The 21,221-nt window shown below is 39.0% G+C and overlaps 1 protein-coding gene across 2 annotated transcripts in view; it reads right to left on the bottom strand.

The window, feature by feature from the left end:
* ER (enhancer of rudimentary protein) overlaps positions 1–16,670 on the bottom strand; it is a 191,772-nt gene extending 175,102 nt beyond the window's left edge. The window contains exons 1-2 of one of the 2 annotated variants that reach the window (XM_089374148.1): positions 16,388–16,670; positions 14,903–15,121 (exon numbers count right to left, since the gene is read on the bottom strand). Coding sequence is in view for 1 of the 2 variants with exons in the window: in XM_089374145.1 (XP_089230271.1) it covers positions 16,388–16,390 (3 nt within the window). In the remaining variant the exon portion in view is untranslated. The remainder of the gene's footprint in view (positions 1–14,902; positions 15,122–16,387) is intronic. The other variant, XM_089374145.1, reaches the window with a different exon arrangement.
* Between the last annotated feature and the right edge of the window lie 4,551 nt (positions 16,671–21,221).

Genomic DNA, 21,221 nt, shown 5'->3' with positions numbered 1-21,221 from the left:
CATATCTTATTTGGAGGTAGTTGTAAATCAAGACTAACCATCATAGTTTGAGGTATTTCCAAAACAGAGGTTGTCATCCCTAGAGTAGGACAAGTGAGTCATTAAGATGTTCAAGTATTATCTAAGTCACCAAGTTCAACAAATTTGAACATTCAAGTTCAAAATCCATCGAACTTCAAGTGATTTTGAATTAGTACATTGAAATTTGTCAAGATTCATTTCTTGAAAGGTTAAAAAGTAAAAGAAATAAAATTTAAACCGTTTCCTCGACCCTCCAGGTCATTCTTTCCTCCCCATGTTGCATTTAATCCTCTCACATTGCATTCCTCCTCTCTCCAAGCTCTTAAAACCAAAACAACAAGCATTCCTCTCACAAGCACAATGCCAAACCCTTTTGATTCCCCTCTCTCATAGACCCAATGGCTATGGCTACTTCAACTATACCCACTATACACATTTGTAGGACCAATTCCCCTCTCATTCTTATAGCTACCATGTTGAAGTTAGGTACCTCCACCATCTATGGGTATAGTTCAATTAGGAAAGAGCGACAGACAAGACATGAGGATTGCATGTTCGAATCACGGTCACAAAAATCAGTTCTCCACAAGGGCATTATCTCATACTTTTTTTATTTCATTTTTTGCCCAGGTTATTTTGTGCTTTTGTTATTTCATTTTCCATTAGGCTTTTGGCATTATGTTCCCCTTTTTCCCAATTTAACATACATATATGTTTGAGGAAAGATGTAAAATTGTTGTAAATATTTTAATTTTATAATATTTAAAATATAAATATTTAAATTCAAAATTTCAAAATGTATATTGAATATAGAAAAATCTCATGGTTTAAAAACTTCAATAACATAACATTTTACACTTTGAATAGGTGGATAAGCATATTTTTGTCTATTTTTCTCCTCTATTTTGAAATTTTGTAGTTTCTCAAACTAGATATTGTTGAAATTTGGTAGCATGAGCAAGTATTGTCACATACCCTTAGTGCTAGGCTTGTCTGAGGGAAAAGCTCATAAGATGAGAGTTTGTGAGTGTATGCACTAAGACCCATGGTATTGCACCCTTTGAAAAGCATAAATTAGAAGCCAATGGAGAGGCTTCGGATTAATCATGGAGAGGAGAATAATGGATGTTTCTTCTTGAGTGGGGTTCTGATTAGTTGAACAAGGAGCAACAATAGGCTTAACTTGTGGCAAGAACAACCCGCAGCAAAAGGAAGGATCGGGGTTGTTGTTTGGAGGTTGGGACATCAGGCTACAGCAAAAGGGAAGGCCGCAGGCCTGTTGAGTGTTATCTGCAGCCTGAAAAGTGTAGACCAAGGGGCCTGTGTAAGGGCCGAGAGCTACAAGAGGTAGCCTCAGTAGGCAGATCAACATAGAAGGAAGTTGGAAGGTGGTTCGAGGATTTGAGAGGGTTGGGTAAGCCCCTTGGTGCTACAACAATATCCTAAAGTGGCAGTAGCAAGGTGGTGAACTACTATAGGGGTTTTGTGGTAAAGGAACGCCACAGAAGCATTGCTTGCAAGGCAAGAGGGCTTAAAAGACTAACCCTTAGCCCAAGGACATTGACAAGGATCTTGTCTTGTATTTGGGCATATTTTCCATGGACTATTAAGGGCCATTTTTCGTGGTACAGGTGTTAAAAATATGCAAATGCGGTCAATTCCACTTTGGACAGCTCACTTAAAGAAGATAATGTTTGCATTGAATTCCTCTTTTAGAGAGGACCAAAATCGACCTAAAGATGACTCAAATCAAATAAGGGAAAGTGTATTTATGAATAAAACCCACATGTGCATATTTCATAAGGTCGGCCCTAAAGCAAAGTGGACCCTCTTGGAAGGTTGTAAATACAAGTGACCTCTACCTCGTTTAGACACAATCATGAGACACTCTTCTATCTTGGTTTTTCGCTCGCACGGGTCTAAGGCTCGTCCGCAGAAGAATAGGTTCGCTCTGAGGTGAAATTGCAGGGTCTGAAGCTCACATTTCAAATCTAGGGTTTTGGGCCATAGTCATAGGCACAACACAGGAAGGTTTCGACTACAGTCACTCCCACAGAGGCTCATGAGTGCAACTGGAGCCTTCCAGTCACACAGACATCTCACTGTGCATGCGACCAAGGGTTAGGGTTTCAAAATCACAGTCGCACGCTCACCTCGAACCAGATCTAACCCAGTCGCTCGCATGTCAGGCTTAAGGGAGCGACTGGGCTGCTATAGTCGCTTGCATAAAATCTTGAAGGGTGCGACCAAGGCTCTGAGATAGATCTGGGCATATCCGACCATAGTCGCTCGCTTACAGTACTTCAGAGAGCGACCAGGAAGCCATAATTGCTCGAATGACTCCTCCTCCATGCAACCGGGACTCAAATGATGAAATCTTAGTTGTCCAAATATTTCGCTCAGTGACTGCAGGGTTTAGCAGTTGACTGCAGACAGTGACAGTTCTTTACAAACTTCAGAATCAAATTTTGGACAGAAACATTGTTGGCTTCATTTCATGGATGTTGTTGTTGTTTTTGTTAGTTAGCTGAAGATATGGATCATTGTACTCTCTTTTGTTGAAACATTTGATGACAATCTAAGAAAAAGGAGGAATTTGAAAGGGTTTTCCCCATAGTGGGTTTTTCCCTGGTCTCCGACCAATCCTGGTGTCTCTATGTGTGAATGATTTTCTTTTGTTGTTCCTTTACGTTCCGCTGCATTGATGATGATGGTGTTGTTCTTTCTATAGAGTTGCATATGCTACTAAATAATGATGTAAATCTAAATAACGTTATGATTTATAGGGTGAATGTAATGTGTTAATGAAGAAATGCAATTATCAAAGCAAAGAACAATATAGGCTTATGAAAAATTAACATGGTATCGGAGCCAGGTTGAAGAAAAGTCATGGAGATCACCCCAAGGGAGACACCTTTGATGGAAGAAAGAGAAGATGGAGGAGATCTAAAAGAATTCTAGGATTTGAAGAAAACCTTAGGCAATTTGTGTAAAAGGGTTTGATGGATATTATGAGGTTAGGGTTTTAGAGAAACCCTAGTTTATGGCAAATATTTGATGAAGCCCTACATGGCATAGTCTCTATTAGGCATGGTCGCTGATAGAGTTGGTTGAAATAATGAAGGCAACATTGTTATATGTACAATGGACAGTGATGGCTCTTGAAGGATGGTTCAAGAGGGAGATGATCACCTCTCATTGAAGATAAGTACTCTGTGATTTATGATCCTTCTCAATGTCTTTACTTTTGTTTATACTTATAGATTTGATTATTGTTTTGATGCTTCCTGCATATATATTTGAGTATCTGGATGCTTCTAACTTATTGATGACATATGATGAGTGAATCCTTCTTGAGAATCATGGCTAGTGCAAGAAGAGGCATCTGTTGGAAAGGTGACAAAGCGCTACAAGCTGCTTACGCAAAATAAGAAGGTGCACAAGTATTTGAATACTACAAGGTATGATGAGAATGTTTCATTCACAAATGGTTCTTGCTTTCATATGAAAGTGATTTGGATTCATGTTTCTTATGATGAAATGGTGCACCTGGTATTGAACATTTTGATCATGATGAACTTCTTAAATTCTATGAGGCTACTTAATGTTGATCTTTGATATATTGGTATACTTGATGTTTGGCTAACATCTATTGTTTTGGATATCTCGATCTTATGAAGAAGGCTAGCACCTTGATTCTAATAAATGGTAACTTGATACTTGGCATGCATCTTTCATTATAAGACATGATGGATTTCACATAGAAGGTTAGCTCATTGATTCTTATACATGACACTATTGATAATGCTTGTGATGAGCATGATGAAAGTGTGGAAAAAGGGTTGATACTCTTGTTTTGGTAAAGTTTTGTTGAATACCCTGACTTGACGATAGAAGCAAAACAATATGATTATCATATGGTAAAATTGAATGACCTAACTTGATCCTCTTGATAATGATAAACATGGTAACCATGATAATAGAAGTATAACTATGAGATTGATATTCTAGATCTTCTATTAACCACGGTTATGTTTTGATGTGATTAGTAACCATGGCATATGATAAAATCGAATGCCCTAACTTGATGGATTGACTTAATATAAGTAATATTGTGTTTCTGATCTTTGAAATGTGATGTTACATATGTCTACTACCCTAATCACTTGACTCTAACCCTTGATGAAAGATTGATTTCATGATGTGATGATGTAGTAGTTGATGTTAGCATGTTATGACCATGATGGATATATGTTTGACTTTATGATCTAACAGATCTGTTGATGCATGACAGTATTATAGACAGGTTGATGACATGAATGAAGATGACTGAAGTGGATTCCCATTCAGAGGGAGAATCTCTCCATAAGATTCTTACTCCTATTACCATTTGCATTATATGTATATTCTTTATTGTTGAAATATGATTTATGGGCATGAATAGACAAATATCTGACATTTCTTGATCTACAACAAAGGTCTGATCTGAGGTGAGATAGTTTTATCTCACTCTAAGCCTCAGTCGCACGAAAGAAAGCCTACAATGTGACTATAGCCTTCTAGCCACACGGAAACAAGCTCAAGAGTGCGATTGTAATCTCCCAACCGCTCAGAGGGAGGCCTATGGGTGTGACTATGTCTGTTGGACATAAAAATGAAGTTTTGTGCATGAAATCAAATGTTCTCCTGAAGGATATCAGTCCTACAGACATGAAGCAACAACAGAAAGATCTATGAGAAGGAAAATTTGAATGTTTACTATAATATGAACATGAAGACTGAACTTGTGTTTGCAGATGACCGGGATATGCATATAGATGTGTCATTATGATTAAAGTTTGTGCTACAAGAGTTTGACATGATTTGGCTGATAAGTGTTTGGAGTTTTGACATGATGCTTGATAATGACTTAGAACTTTGACTTGATGATTGAGATATGTTTTGGACTATAGATCTCTCTATGATAACAAATTTGGATTTGACCTGATGACAAATGATTTGATTTGACGATTGATGATTTGCCTTGATGACAATGATATATGAGCATAGTGACTTCCAATGACTTATATGGATGGTTTTGTATTGGCCTCCTTGTTCCTAGCACAATGGTTGAAGTATTGACAGTTGTAATTCAGTATGAAGATGGAACCTGCATGACTTATCCTTGGTGTATGCATTTGCATCTAGTGACAGAAATGACTTGTATTATGATCATGAGAATGACTTGATGAAGTTTGGATTGATATTGCGTGATAGATGACAACCTGTTGGCATGATAATAGATGAAGTCAAGACTTGATATGAGCTCTACCTGTCACTTGGTCTAAAGAATTGATACTGTGATATTGATAACTTTGATATTAGTTTTGATTTGGATTCTAAACTTTGATGAGCTGACTTAGTTGATTTGATTGAACAATATTGATTTATGTGAGGCTGAGCATATTGGTTTGGAAAAGTGTTATGGTTGCAGAGAGCTTTGAATGAAGCTAGCTCCCCAATCCAGATATGACCACATTGACTGTTATCTGGTGAAGTCAAGATGATGTGTTGATCCAAACCTCTACTTCAGAAGTGTTCCAAGGTATGACTTTGATTTTGGTTTTGGTTTTATATATTGATGGTCTACTATTGACAGGTAATGAGCCTCTGATGATCTAAGTAAGAGGGAGATGGCTTCTGAAGCTCAAAATGATGAATCATGGCATGATGAATCGATTTCTGAAGTTGGGAAAAGATAATCTATATTGTGAAGCTATTGAAGAAGTATTGGAAAGTGGAAATGCAAATCCTTGGACACTCCGATTGAATTTCAAGATGTTGTGAAGAAATATTGTTGAACTCATCTTGGCAACCAACAGTTGATTGAAGCATTGATGTTTCGTTATGAACACTTGTCCGTATATATATGTGTGTGTGTGTGTGTGTGTGTGCATAGAACCTGAACGAGTTCATGATTGAGCCGCTTCATACACATTGAGTTGCCACCGAGCACCCTTCGAGATACTTGCATGAGACGATCAATTTTGATCTGAGATATTCATCCTACAATATGTGGTTGCATGAATGTACTGATGATGTTTGGGATTATTATTGATGAGCACATTTGGATGCTACTTTAGTATGAGATCTGCCATGATATCTTGGATGAGAGGTTCATAGCACGACCGAGGTTGAGTACGATGTTGCTAGCATGGCTAGCTGTGAGGCAGGATGAAGAAGCTCCTTAGAGAGTTGTCTGAGCATGATCTGGATATGACATGGATACATTGCAATGACAAAGAGTGGGATCCGATTGGAAGAGAATCCCATATATAGTTAGGACCGAGATACTTTCATATATTGAGACAGTGTAGTTGTACAAGACAAGCTTAGGCTTGTGGTTGGTACCTCCATGAAAGGGAGAATGAATATGGTCTCCTTTTGTGATTTATATAATTATTTATGTTCTAACTTGATATTTGGTTTGATGCCCAGTATGAATAGGAAACGGCTACTATTGAGACATGATGATTTCCGGATGCGAACACGATGATATGTTGATGATTTATAAAGAGCATCGTTGATCGAGGACACTGAGCCAACTCTTCCTCCCCTGTTTGAGCTCCCATGGTGAGGAATTGAGATAGAGGGCTCCTGGAGTTGAGGGAACTCTAAACAATAGGGTTGTAGATGTTGCTCCCCTATCTGTAACCCATGGGATGTGTGTGATCCTTGCCCATTTTGACAAGTCAAGTATCCCCCCCACCTTTGGTCGTTGCAGAGTATACCCCACTTGGCATCATACCCACAAGCAGGGCTTGTTGGGATTTGTGAAAATTTATGAATCTAATACATCAAAAACCCCTACTGCAATATCTAGTTTATTATCTCCTACTTGTTCTTTACATTAACAAGTTATTTATATGCATAAATATCGAAATAAACACAATTTCAGCCTTCACAAACATACAGATCAGCAACTGAAATAAACTGAGACAACACAAGGGACACCGTTATTTTTGGACAATCATCCCCGGAGAAACCCAAAGTGGGAAAACCAACACAACAGATATGAGGGTTTTATTATTATGCAATTTTCTGAATACAACTAAGGTTCCAGAAATGGCTCACCCTTCAGAGATTTTCCTTAGCAGAAGTACCTTGCTCCGGAGACAGATATTCCGGTTGATCAGCAACCGGATGATTGGCCCCACAGTGACTTCGACTGTTCCTCAGCTGGACAATGAAAGCTGCTCCAAGCTTCTCTCTGGAACTGCGTCACCCTCCAGGGACTATGTCACCCTCTATGGCTTTGCGTCAACCTCTCAGCTCTCAGTTTGCCCCACGAAAACACCACAATGCAGCTCTTTCTGCCAAGTGTCAGCTCTATGTCAGTTTCTCGGCCTCCTGCGTCACCAGCGCTGGGCCTCCAAACCTCTACATCAGCTCTACCTGGTTTTGCGTCAACCCAGGCTGCCTCTGCACTGTCTCTCTGGCACTATCTCTGCCTCTCTACTATGTATTCTCAACCTTCGCTCGAACTGCCCCTCGCTGCAACAAATCACTAACTCGATTTCTCAACAGACCATGCCCCAGAAAATTGAATTGACTGATCAACTTCGTGTATCTCCAACTGACCCTCAAGCCTCCTCTTATACTTTCATGTTGACGATTCAACGGCTGAGATTAAGTCCCTAATCAACGACTAAGATTAGGTTTGGCTTGATCTTCACTATATAGAACTTTCTCACCCATATTATATTAATACACATTAATATTTTAATTTTCGTAAGTTTAGACTTAGGAACCCCATTAAAAATATTAATTATTTTAATATCTTTGCATCCGGGTGGAATTTCCCCAAACGATTCTGGGTCTTGGAGATCTCATGTGCCTTGGCCTCTCCACCAAATTTCATAGCTAGAGCACATCTGATGCTACCAAAAATCAACACTCCCTCTTAACGAGGAATGTGCTCTAGTAATGCTTCATCATAGAAACATCACATTGATCCTCCACATCGGTCCCTGTGCTGATGCTTGGCCTGCTGCCTCACATCCTCTGCACTACTGCCCATGACACTACCACTGCCACTGCTACATCTGTACTGGAGCTCCCTCTCAATATGTTGCCCATGCTGCCCCTAGCACTGCCACTGCTAACTGTTGCACTGCAACTCTGTTACCGAGAAGTAGGTAATGACTTCCCCAAATACTGACATCCCGATCAGTCTAGAAGCCTCATGATGCTGAAGCTACCTCTGTTGTTATCCTGTGCTCCGTCTGCTACCACTGCGCTGCTGCAAACACCTGTGCCTCTCGCACTGCTGCAACATCTGTTGTGCTGCTACAGACTTCTGCACTCTAGCACTGCCTTGTCGCTCCACCACACTTTTGATCCACCTGACACCTGTCAGCATGCTACTGTCGTTAAAGGCTCTCATAGCCGCATGTGATCCAAGAGTTTGGGTACCACAAGGATCTTACCCATAGCATGTAGTCCTCCTGACTACAACTCAATGTCACCCCACCTCTTCTCTAGAGGTGCATGAGCATTCATGGCACAATCGCCATCAATCTCGACCTCTTTCTCCACCTTAGCTGGAGCTGCCTTTGAATCGGAAGCTTCTCCCTTGCCTTTCTTCCTGGGACACTAGGATGCAGAATGACCTAGCTCCCCACAACTGAAGCACTTGACCTTGGAGATATCCTTCTTCTTCCTCTTCCCTTGTTGTCCTGCAGATGCTAGAGTCGCATCCTCCTCCTCTTTCTTGACTCGAACTCCCTTACCACTACTCCCCGCCTTGGTCATCCTCCTGATCTCTTCCTGTCGAAGAGCTGCCCACATCTCCTCCCAACCGGGAAGAGTAGCCCTGCCCAAAATACTTTGGAAAAATGTCTCCCACTCCTCGGAGACTACATTCAGGGCAGTCCTAACCATAAACTCTGGATCTGGTGTAGACCCCACGAAAGTAAGCTGGTCATGAATCTCCTACAACCTGAGAAGGAATGGATCTATCTGCTCTCCCTTATGCATCTGATATGACCTCAGTTGATTCTCCAATAGCATCTTCTGCTGCACAGAAGAGCCCTGGTATAAGGTGGTTAGGGTGTCCCACATCTCCTTTGTTGTGTTCTTCTCAGCAATATGTGGTATGACATGATCTTTGACCCCATCTAGGATCATGCACTTCGCCCTCGCCATCGCCTCCTCATACTTCTCATTCTCAATTGGGTCAACTGGGATAGCCACTATTTTCAAGGCAAAGTCCTTGATGCGATGTCGATCCAAGACTGCCAGGATCCTGGCCTTCCAAATGACAAAGTTGGAAGCCCCGTCCAACCTGTCCTAATCCCTTAGTCTGTTCACTACCATTTCAGCTCCTCTTCTGGACTCCCTCTGAGTCTTGACTCCCCTCCTGGAAATCTCCCTCTGAGTCCTGATTTCCCTCCTGGAAATCCTCTGGCCAGTTGTCAAACCGCTCCTCTCCAATCCTCCTTGCAACTGCAACTCGGATCTAGATTCCTTGGCTAGAAATCCGTCGAGGTAGTGATTCCCTCTACCTTGGTTCTGTCTCCTTAGACACTGTTCTATATCGACAGAAACAGCGTCCCACCAGCTCCTCAAATCACAATCTGCCCACAGCCTGGAAGCCCCGGCAATTGAAGAAACTGAGCCTTTCAGCCTCTGCACAATCCCGACAAAGACTGAATTTGCTCCTTCGTCCAACTGCGTCAATCCTACTTGACTGAGCAGGATGGCGTGGCTCTTCGTAAGCCTCGCTCTGCCTCTGCGCTGGCCCTTCCCTTGGCTCGAATTGTTGACACAGGCTCTGCATCACCTCTTCTCTTGCTGCTTCTGCTCTGGAACAACGTTGTCTTTTGGGGCAGCTGCTTCTGCTGCAAATTTCAGATTTATGTTGGTGTCTTCAGTCCTCCTGTGATCTACAATCGCTCCGATACCATGTGAAAATTTATGAATCTAATACATCAAAAACCCCTACTACAATATATGGTTTAAACTCCTACTTGTTCTTTACATTAACAAGTTATTTATATGCATAAATATTGAAATAAACACAATTGCAGCCTTCACAAACAGACAAATCAACAACTGAAATAAACTGAGACAACACAAGGGGCACCGTTATTTTTGGACAATCGTCCTCGGAAAAACCCAATGCAAGAAAACTGATGCGGCAGATATGAGTGTTTTATTATTATGCAGTTTTTTTAATACAACTAGGGTGCCATAAATGGCTCACCCTTCAGATATTTTCCTTGGCAGAAGTACCTTGCTCCGAAGACAAATATTCCGGCTGATTAGCAACCAGATGATTAGCCCCACAGTGACTTTGACTGTTCCTCAACTAGACAACAAAAGTTGCTCCAAGCTTCTCTCTGGAAATGTGTCACCCTCAAGGGACTGCGTCACCCTCTATGGCTCTACGTCAGCCTCTAAGCTCTCAGTCTGCCCCACAAAAACACCACAGCAGCTCTTTCTGCCCAGCATCAGCTCTGTTAGCCTCTACGTCAGTTTCTCGGCCTCCTGCGTCACCAGCGTTGGCCCTCCAAACCTCTGCGTCAGCCCAAGCTGCCTCTGTGCTATCTCTCCGACACTATCTCTGCCTCTCTGCTATGTATTCTTGGCTTTCTCTCGAACTACCCCTCGCTGCAACAGATCACTAACTCGATTTCTCAGCAAACCCTGCCCCAAAAAATCAAATTGACTAATCAACTTCGTGTATCTCCAGCTGACCCTCAAGCCTCCTTTTATACTTTTCCTGTTGACAATTCAACGGCTGAGATTCAGTCCCTAATCAACGATTAAGATTAGATTTGGCTTGATCCTTGTTATTTAGAACTTTCTCACCCATATTATATCAATACACATTAATATTTTAATTTTCCTAAGTTTAGACTTAGGAACCCCATTAAAAATATTAATTATTTTAATATCTCTCCATCCGAGTGGAATTTCCTCAAACGATTTCTTGGTCTTGGAGATCTCATGTGCCTTAGCCTCTCCACCAAATTTCATGGCTAGAGCACATCCGATGCTACCAAAAATCAACAGGTTGAGGAGGCTTGGAGGTGTGTGATCCTTACCTCTTGGTAAGTCGGAGATCTTGTCCAAGATGGATTATGATGCGGGTGTTCTACCACATGATTGCTTAGATACATCGATGGGACGATCAGCAGGCAATAGGATTGGGTTGAGATTTGCTCCCTTATGTGATTCCAGGTTAAGAATGAGCTCCCTGATGTGATACCAAGGTTGAGATGTGATCCCCTGTGTGTTTGGATATCCTATTGCTTGACATGGGGTGAGAGTGTCCGGTAGGAACTTCCCCACTGTCATAAACATGAGGTAAGAAGATAGGACCTTCCTCAATGTCATTGGTTTCCAAGTTGAGATGCGCTCCCTGATGATATGCTCTCTGATGATGATGTGAATTGACTCCCCGCTGATGAGATTCCGGGTACTATCTTGCTGACAAAGATATCGGATAGTAGCCCAATGAATAGAGGGTGGTAGCTTAAGCTCGCCTCCTCTAACAAATTCTTCTTCTTTTAGATTCATGAATGTTCAACATCTGAGTAGGAACAATCATGAGATAAGCAGGAATAAGCAAGAGAATAATTAAGATGATCTATGACAATACGTGATGTTACTTCACACTGGATGGGATATGATGACAGGATGACATGATGATTGATGGTCTGATATTGGCAGGTGGAATTCTCCCTAGTTGAGAGTGAGCGTTAAAATATGCAATTGCTTTCAAATTCCACTTTGGACAACTCACTTAATGAGATAATGTTTGCATTGAATTCCTCCTTTCGAGAGGACCAAAATTGACCTAAAGATGACTCAAATCGGATAAGGGAAAGTGTATTTATGAATATAACCCACATGTGCATATTTGATAAGGTCGGCCCTAAAGCAAAGTGGACCCTCTTGGAAGGTTGTAAATACAAGTGACCTCTACCTCGTTTAGACACAATCATGAGACACTCTTCTATCTTGGTTTTTGGCTCGCACGGGTCTAAGGCTCGTCCGCAGAAGAATAGGTTCGCTCTGAGGTGAAATTGCAGGGTCTGAAGCTCACATTTCAAATCTAGGGTTTTGGGCCATAGTCGTAGGCACAGCACAGGAAGGTCTCGACTACAGTCACTCCCACAAAAACTCATGAGTGTGACTAAAGTCTTCTAGTCACACGGACATCTCATTGTGCATGCGACCAAGGGTTAGGGTTTCAAAATCGCAATCGTACGCTTGCCTCATACTAGATCTGACCCTAGTCACTCGCATGTCAGACTCAAGGGAGCGACTGGGTTGCTATAGTCGCTTGCATAACATCTTAAAGAGTGCAACCAAGGCTCTAAGATAGATCTAGGCAGATCCGACCATAGTCGCTTCGCTTAGAGTACTTCAAAGAGCAACCAGGAAGCCATAGTCGCTCGGATGACTCCTCCTCCGTATGACCGGGACTCAAATGATGAAATCTCAGAGGTCCAAAGATTTCACTAAGTGACCATAGGGTTTAGCAGTTGATTGCAGACAATGACAGTTCTTTACAGACTTTAGAATCAGATTTTGAGTAGAAACATTGTTGGGTTCATTTCATGGATGTTGTAGTTGTTTTTGCTGGTTAGTTGCATAGATGAAGATATGGATCATTGTACTCTCTTTTGTTGAATCATTTGATGACAATCTAAGAAGAAGAAGAATTTGAAAGGGTTTTCCCCATAGTGGGTTTTGCCCTGGTCTCCAACCAATCCTGGTGTCTCTATGTGTGAATGATTTTCTTCTGTTGTTCCTCTATGTTTTGCTGCATTGATGATAATGTTATGATGTTATAGGGTGAATGTAATGTGTTAATGAAGAAATGCAATTATCAAAGCAAAGAACAATATAGACCTATGAAAAATTAACAACAAGAGCCCTAGGATTCTTCTTAAAGGATTGATAAGAAATCAGTTTAGACAATAAAATTGTGTATTATGTGTATGATCTAATTGTTGTGTTTTCTGTTGTGTAGAAGTTTTAAAGTTAGGCATTTCAGTGTGTTTATGTTTTATGTTTTATGAAATTGCTAAAACATAGACCAGATCTAGGATGCATTGATTTCTAACAGATATCGAATTTTAATATCAAATTTTTCATTGTCAATTTTTTGTCAAACTTCAAGGTCGTTGAACTCGAATACGAACTCAAACAAGGAAACCTAGGGCATGACTATGAGATAATATATAAGAAATCCAATCAGAATGTGGTGGTTGATGCTTTATTATGGAAATATGAGGAGGAAGGATCTCTCTTTGCCTTAACCTTGCCCATACCCAATTGGGTAACCAATGTCAGTCAAGAATGGCTAGAAAAAGACATGGTGTTTCAAATCATCCAAAGGCTTCAAGAGGATCCCAATCCCCTAAGGGCTATACATAGAAACAAGATTCCTTTAAGTATACAGGGTGAATTTATTTGTTGCGAAATCTTACTTTAAAACAACAACCCTTTGAGAAGTTACATTTGTCTCCTACCATGGGTCACTCTAGCTTTCAAAAATCGTACAAACAAGTTAAGCACTCTTTCTTTTGGGAAGACATGAAATGACATCCAAGCTTTTGTAGCTACATGTGACACTTGTCAAAGGAACAAGGATGAGACAATGAAGACACCCAAGGCATTGCAACCACTACCAATACCAACCACTCTTTGGACTAGCATTTCCATAGATTTTATAATGGACCTTCCAAAACCAAGCAACAAATCAGTCATCATGGTGATAGTTGACCACCTTTCCAAATTTGCTCACTTATGTGCCCTATCGCAATCATTTATACCTACAACAATTGCCCAAGTTTTCATGGATCGTATTTTTATATTACATGGCATGTCCACTTCCATTGTGTCGAATCAATATCCCACATTCACCAGAAAATCCTAGTAGGATTTATTTAATCTTACCAATGGCCAAACAGAAGTGGTCAACAAGTGCTTGGAAACCCATTTGAGATGCTTTGCTTCATAAAGGCATCACCACGGCATAGTGGCTACCCTTTGCAAAATGGTGATTTAGTACCACATATTGTCATGCTACAAATGGCACCATACGAAACTGTTTACGATGAAAACTCCTATCAATGGTTTCATATTTACTAGGCACGTCCAAGGTTCATAAGTGGATTGCACATTTCACACCAATGAAACCATTCTTTGCACACTTAAGGAAAATTTGGTTATAGCTAGAAATAGAATGAAGCATCAAGATGACAAACTTCACTCAAAGCATTCTTTTGCAAAAGGGGATCAAGTGTTTCTTCACCTTCAACAGTATAAACATTAATCTCTCAAATACAAAAGCCACAAGAATCTCACACCAAAATTCTATGGACCATGTCAAAACTTCGAGGACATTAGACAAGTTATCTACAAATTGGCTCTTCTAAGTTCTAACCACACCAAGAGACATCCAGTCTTTGATGTGTCATGTTTGAAGAAGGTTGTGGGATCGAATTACATGGTGCAAACTAGCCTACCAAACCTTGATGAAAAGAGATCCATTTGGCTACAAGCGTAAGCAGTATTGGCCATCAAAGAGCATCAACCATGCTAGCATATTGTTCAAAAAGTATTGCTCTGGTGGAAAGATATGGAACCAAAAGATGCCGCTTATGAACCAACAACAATTTTAGAGCAATTTCCGCACTTCCAACGTTGAGGGCAATTTCTGCAGCTTAGCCAAAAGTAAGATTGCTCTTTTCGGGGCAATTGACCATTTATGAGTGGCTGAATCCACAGAAGCAGACTGTTGGTAATGCTTCTTATGTAATGATGAAGCATCACTTGACACAGAAAAAAGGAAACAATAAGGAGAAATCTTCAGGTTTACCTCCAAGCATTGGGAACGTGTGAGGTGCTTCTTGGAGGCTCTACTTAAATAAGCTTGTAGCTCTTGCCAAGCTATCAATTTTGCTTTCTGTAGTGAAAGAGATGGCAAGCCTCTTGTAGTGCATAGATGGCGAAAGAAAAGGTTGCATGTGGCTCTGAACGAGTGCCTTTTTCAACACTCAATAGTTTGGCATTTAGTTGCATGGGAAGCAGTCAGCACCTAAAAAACATTTACCAAATGATTAGATACACAGTCATTGTATTAGATTTAGTCACATTCAAAACCGTTTAGACGGATTAATCATGTTTTCTAGATGATCCGATAAGCAGTTATTATATTAGATTTAGTCACATTCAAAACATTGTACATTGATTAATCATGTAACTGCATTGGCGTTTACTAACGAATTCCATCGTTGCTATGTAACATTATTATGAACATTCAAATGAAGAAAAAGCTCTCTCATTTCCGTTGATGTGACAACGTCCTCCCTTACCCTGTTAATAACACTAACACCACTCTTGATGCCATGTCTGTCTTGTGGGCCATCTTTGGCTTGTGATTGTTATCTATGTAACGTTGCAAGTTATCTTACAACATAAGGGTTGTGATTCCATTCCACCTAAATGCTCCACTTTCCTTTCTTTGTAACGCACGATATCTAACACAGTTGCCCACTGCCGAAAGGAACCAGCATCCCCCCTGCTCACCCACCATGTGTTATTATGTATCATGGTCACAAGTAACGGGAATACTACAACAATTTGATCGGTTTTTTTCCAAAGATATCCTAAGGATTGCCAGAAGCAAATCAAATGTAAATTGTCTCAGATTATATTAGTCTCACTTGGTTTTCCCATTTTGGAGATCAAATTCACCTATATCACCTGGCCTATAACGAAAAGCAAGAAACCGGCTATAGCCCAATGAAATATGAAATGCAGCAAGACCATCTACATTGTAAAGCGTGCTGGCGTTTCCAACAGAAATTCCCGACGAGTTGGTAAACTTTCATGTGAGAAAAGTCCAAAGCAAAACGGCTAAGACGATGATACCACCTAACTTCTAAACCCTCAACAATAAACCCCGGTGGGTTAAGAATTAAGCTTCACGGCAGCATATACAGTGATTTTGCGCGTTAGGAGCACAAATGATGTTGCTCATTAATTAAGAATTTCGCATTCAAACACAGGCTAGTGCATTAAGTAAGTATATTTAAGAATTAAGCTTCACGGCAGCATATACAGTGATTTTGCACATTAGGAGCACAAGTGATGTTGCCCATTAATTAAGAATTTCGCATTTAAACGCAGGCTGGTGCATTAAGTAAATCTGTTGCAGCAGGCATGCTATTAATATTGGAATTTAGCTTAACATTGCGGTCGTCAGGAAGCGACCATGGGGTTCAAAACAAATACAGAAATTCAAAAGGAAAGAAGTGGTAAACTGTATGCGAGAGTTTTGAAGAAGGAAAAGAAAACTTACCATCTGGATCAACTGGAACCTCCGGTTAGTGGCCGAATTGGAATTTGTTAGAGGAATTATGGCGCAGACTGGTCTTCGAATGCCTTCGCTTCAGGTTTTTGCCGGAATCGAACTGCGGTACAGGGCAAGACAAGAAAAGGACAGAGCTACACACCGGGAAATGGTACTACTTTGTAAGCGTCTGGTGAGATTGAGGTAGGAATAGGGAAAAGCAATGAAATCCCGGGATCGGGAGGGAGAGTAGTCAACAAAAAAAAACAACTGGCCTAAAAAACAACTGGCCAAGTATATAGAACTCGAATTCAAATATGTGGCATAGTCCCTTGAGTTATTCACCGAGTGCACCATCATATAACTTTTAAAAGTGTTAGGCATGGTGTAAGAATAGGTGGTTATTTAACTAATTGTGTTGTATTTTATTTTTATTTTTAAGTAAGATGGGTGAGTGAATATAATATATATTTATGGGTTATAGAATAGATAGTGATAGGGTGTATTATTAAGTTAGAATAAATGGTGATGGGTGTATTATTAAGTTACTTCGTGATGTGAAGGTTATCGGTTTGAAATTCTGTGGGTAAAAGTCCAGTTATGTCAAGGGCTAGTGTTTTTCAGGTCGACTGTGATTCCCAGGTGATTTTGATAGGTTAGATGCCCTCAGGTTATGGTTTCTCAAGCCAAAAATTAAACATGTAGTCATCTCTGGAAGATACAAACAACTTAACAACAACAACAAAAATGAACATAACATATAAAAAATGTGTGCAATAATTAAAAAGAGTGGAACAAGGTGGCACAGGGCTTGAATCTTTAATATAATGACTTGGGTTTTTAGCCAATTTATAAAAAAGTGATATGGTAGAGCACAACAAGTTATTTGTGTAAACATAATATGTAAGAAATCTTTGTAATAACAAAAGGGTTGGGGGTAGGAATGGAACTTTATTTTGTAACATGATGGTCCTTAATCATCTACACCAATGTAAAACTTTTATAAAAGTGATGTGGTGGCTCATGGCAAGTTACCTAGGTGAATGCAATATGTAAAAAAAAAATTGTAATGACCAAAGGGTCACAAACACGAGTAAAACTCAAATCGGCAGCAAAGCATCTTGGTTTCTTAACCATTTTACCATCATATTAAAGAGTGACATAATGGAATGTGGCATGTTATCCATGAGAAGATAGAAAGTAAGAAAGACTAAATGGAACTCAAAGTTGAGGTGTAAGAAGTTGAGCCCTTAACCAATAATGAGTAAAAAATGTCACATAAAATATGATATGAGATATAATTACAATGCTAGTACAAGGATATGAAAAGAAATTTCAATCTAGAAGTGTATCATTATAATATTATAGTTTACAACATCAAATCAAATAGATAATAATTACAATGTAAGCATTGCCTAATAAATTATAGAATGTGGCAGGTTATCCATGTGAAGATAGAAAGTAAGAAACACTAAATGGAAATCCTAACGATGTGATTAATCCGAAAGACTGATATCAATATTATAGATCACAAAAGTCTTAGATCTAACACTAAAAGGAACTCAAAGTTAAAGTGTGAGAAATTGGGTCCTTAACCAATAACAGTAAAAAAATGTCATATAAAGTATGATATCAAATATGCTTTCAATGTTATTACAAAGATATGAAAAAAAAAATTAACTTAAAAGTATATTAATATAATAATAATATAGTTTACAACATTAAATAGATCATAATTTTTTAAAGGTGGTTCATGGACATTGAGTGACCACTACATCCACGGAAAAATCTAGGTAAATCAAGCTGAATAAATGTACCGCCGACCAAACTAGCAAGGCCTAAATCCAAGGGCATCAAGGAGATTTGACCCATGACCTCGCAATAGGCAAAGTACTTAGCAACAGGAACTTGGCTAATTGAGTTATCCCTTGAAGCTTAAATAGATCATAATTACAATGTAACTATCGCCTAATAAATTATGAGATATAGCGAGTTATTCATTTAGAAATAAAAACCAAAAAACACTAAATAAAACTCAAAATTGAAATGTAACAACTTAAATCCTTAACCAATAACTAATAAAATGTAATATCAAATATTAAAATATAATATCAAATATGCATTATAATATCAAATATGCATACAATGCTATTACAAAGATATGAAAAGAAATGCAGAGTTATTGCCTAATAAATTATGGAATGTCTTGTAAACTATCTTTGTTTCATAATTGTTATGAAAGTGACATTATTCATAGCAACTACATAACATATAAATTATTCAAGTGGATATAACATGTAAAAAAATGCTTGCAATCATTAAAGGGGTGGGGTGGGTTAAAGGGGTGCGGTTGAATGTCGGTGGGGTTGGATTGAATGGAATGGGAAGGACTTTAATCTTTATTAAATAATGGCTTGGGCTTTTAGCCGATTATATTATTATATCATTTTTATAAAAAGTGATATGGTGGAGCTTCACAAGATATCTATGTGAACCTAATGTGTGAGATATTTGTGGTAACCAAGAGGTTTAGAGTGGGAATAGAACTTTAATTTATAGCGTGGTGGCATAGGTCCTTAACCACCTACACCATTGTAAAATTTTTGGAAAAGTGATGTGGTGGGGCATGGCAAGTTACCCAAGTGAATGTAATACGTAAAATATAATTATAATGATCAAAGGGTTAGGGTTATGGATAAAAATGGAAGTTGAATATGCAATAAAGTATTTTGGTTTTTTAACCATTGCACAATCCTAAAAGTAACACAATGAAACATGACAAATTATTTGTGTGAACAAAGAAAGTTAGAAACACAAAATCAAGTTAAAGTTGAGTGGTTGTGTTTTAGAGTTTTTGTTAGAATTTAGTGAAATATTTTTTTCATTATATCATGTTTTTTGTTGTTTAAAATAAGTTTTTGAATGCATAAATAGATTCAATGCTTTAAGAAAAACTCTTGGCACATTTGGATTGTGCATAGTTTACATATCAAACTTGTAATTCAACAAATTTTGGTTAGATTCTGGGCAAATTTGACTAGAAAATATGCTTGAAAAACCCTTTAAAACATAGAACAGTTAGACTACAACATATCAAATATGCTCACAGTGTTAGTAGAAGGATATGAAAATAAATTTCAACCTAGAATTATATCATTGTAATAATATAGTTTACAACATTATATAGATAATAACAACATAAGCATTGCTTTTAAATTACGGAGTGTCTTATAAGCTATTTTTGTTTTACAGTTGTTATGAATCTGAGATCATTCATAGTAATCCCACATAATATGAAGAAAATTACCTTTGTGGAATAAAATTCTAATATGTGCATGTGTGTGTGTGTGTGTGAGAGAGAGAGAGATAAGATAGTTTATAGGACTATTGATGGTGAACTTATGAATCATGAAGGGGGTTGGAGCTCTAATTGTGTTAGTGAGGGATTATCCTTGTTGCATTGTCATCACCTAGTGATTCATTTTGCATTGACTTAAAACCCCTTTGGCACACTCAATAATCTCCAAGCTTCATGTCACTAGGGCCCTTCTCTCCAAGGTTAACTACCCTTTGCTCTATGGTTTTTCATCATGGCCTTCCTAATGACTTAACCAACAAAGGAATCTAAATGTACCTCAAGAGCCATGAAATCCTCTTTCTTAGCCTTGCTTCTCATTGCACCACTTGATAACAAGCGAAATATACCCTCTCCTTACAAACTAATGGATTTTTCTTATAGTCATCACGACTCTTACAATCCACCCCTATGTCAACCCACTTCAAGCTCCTCACCTTCACCCTCAACTCAACCAACGTTCTCTTTCAAGGACGAAGTGTTCAATGGAAGCTCAATACTGGATAACAAAAAACTCATGGAGAACAATCCTCAAGTACCCAGAGTTTGAATGGTGAAAGAGGCTTAACCCTATCCATGGTAGTGGTCAAAGACACAATTAAGCAATCAAACTTCTTTTAAGGGAAAATAATTTCCTACAAAGTTAATGATCTATAGCCAAAACTAAAAATCTACTCTGATGGATATATAAAACTTAAAACTGAGAAAATGACAAAGCATTTATCCACCCACGCACAAAAGGAGCCTTCATTATGGAATTTATTCTAGTATAACATTGAAAACATATGTTCAACTCCAGGGATTGGTTTTGGGGCAAAATTGAACTCTACATAAAGCAACAAACTCCAATATTTAAATCCAAAATCAGCAGTTTCTCCACCACACGTGTTTAGGCAAGAATGTGTGCCATTCTTTTGCACTTCTAAGGTATGGATTCATTATGGGGCATATGAAATGTATTAGGGAGTTTTCACTTTCATATGTGTTCAAATGTAATGGAGGCATGCTACTACCCATGCTCACATCTATGTAGACATGGACTTTGACAAAGGATTATTAACAAAATTCAACCTCGTAACTAAAGATTACACTTGGACCCAACCTCTTTAATATAAGCAATCCACCTTTTGGTGTGGAGCACACTTTCAAATATGAGACATTGTAGCCCATTATGTTAAAAAAGTAGAGCTCATCTAATGGGATGGAGTGATAGAAGACCATTATCTAGTCAATAAAAAACCTCCATAAACCACCCAAATAATTGCAACAATCCAATAGGATCCCTCCTCTCCAAGCAAGGCTCAAAGGAAAACCAGAGGAAATAATGACCATGAACACTTCACCCCCACTAGTGATATCACCCACTGCAAAATCATTATAACAAATCTTTGCCTCGAGAATTATTATATAGAAATAACAAATATAGCCCTACACCTCTCGAGAATTTCCAACTGTCTCCTCCAATCTCATTCAAAGAGGTTTATGCAA

The sequence above is a fragment of the Pinus tabuliformis genome, chromosome 8, assembly GCF_031772625.1.
Source record: "Pinus tabuliformis cultivar Carrire ecotype Pingquan chromosome 8, CPIR1, whole genome shotgun sequence".
NCBI classification, from domain to species: domain Eukaryota; kingdom Viridiplantae; phylum Streptophyta; class Pinopsida; order Pinales; family Pinaceae; genus Pinus; species Pinus tabuliformis.
This window is presented reverse-complemented; position numbering and strand designations above follow the sequence as displayed.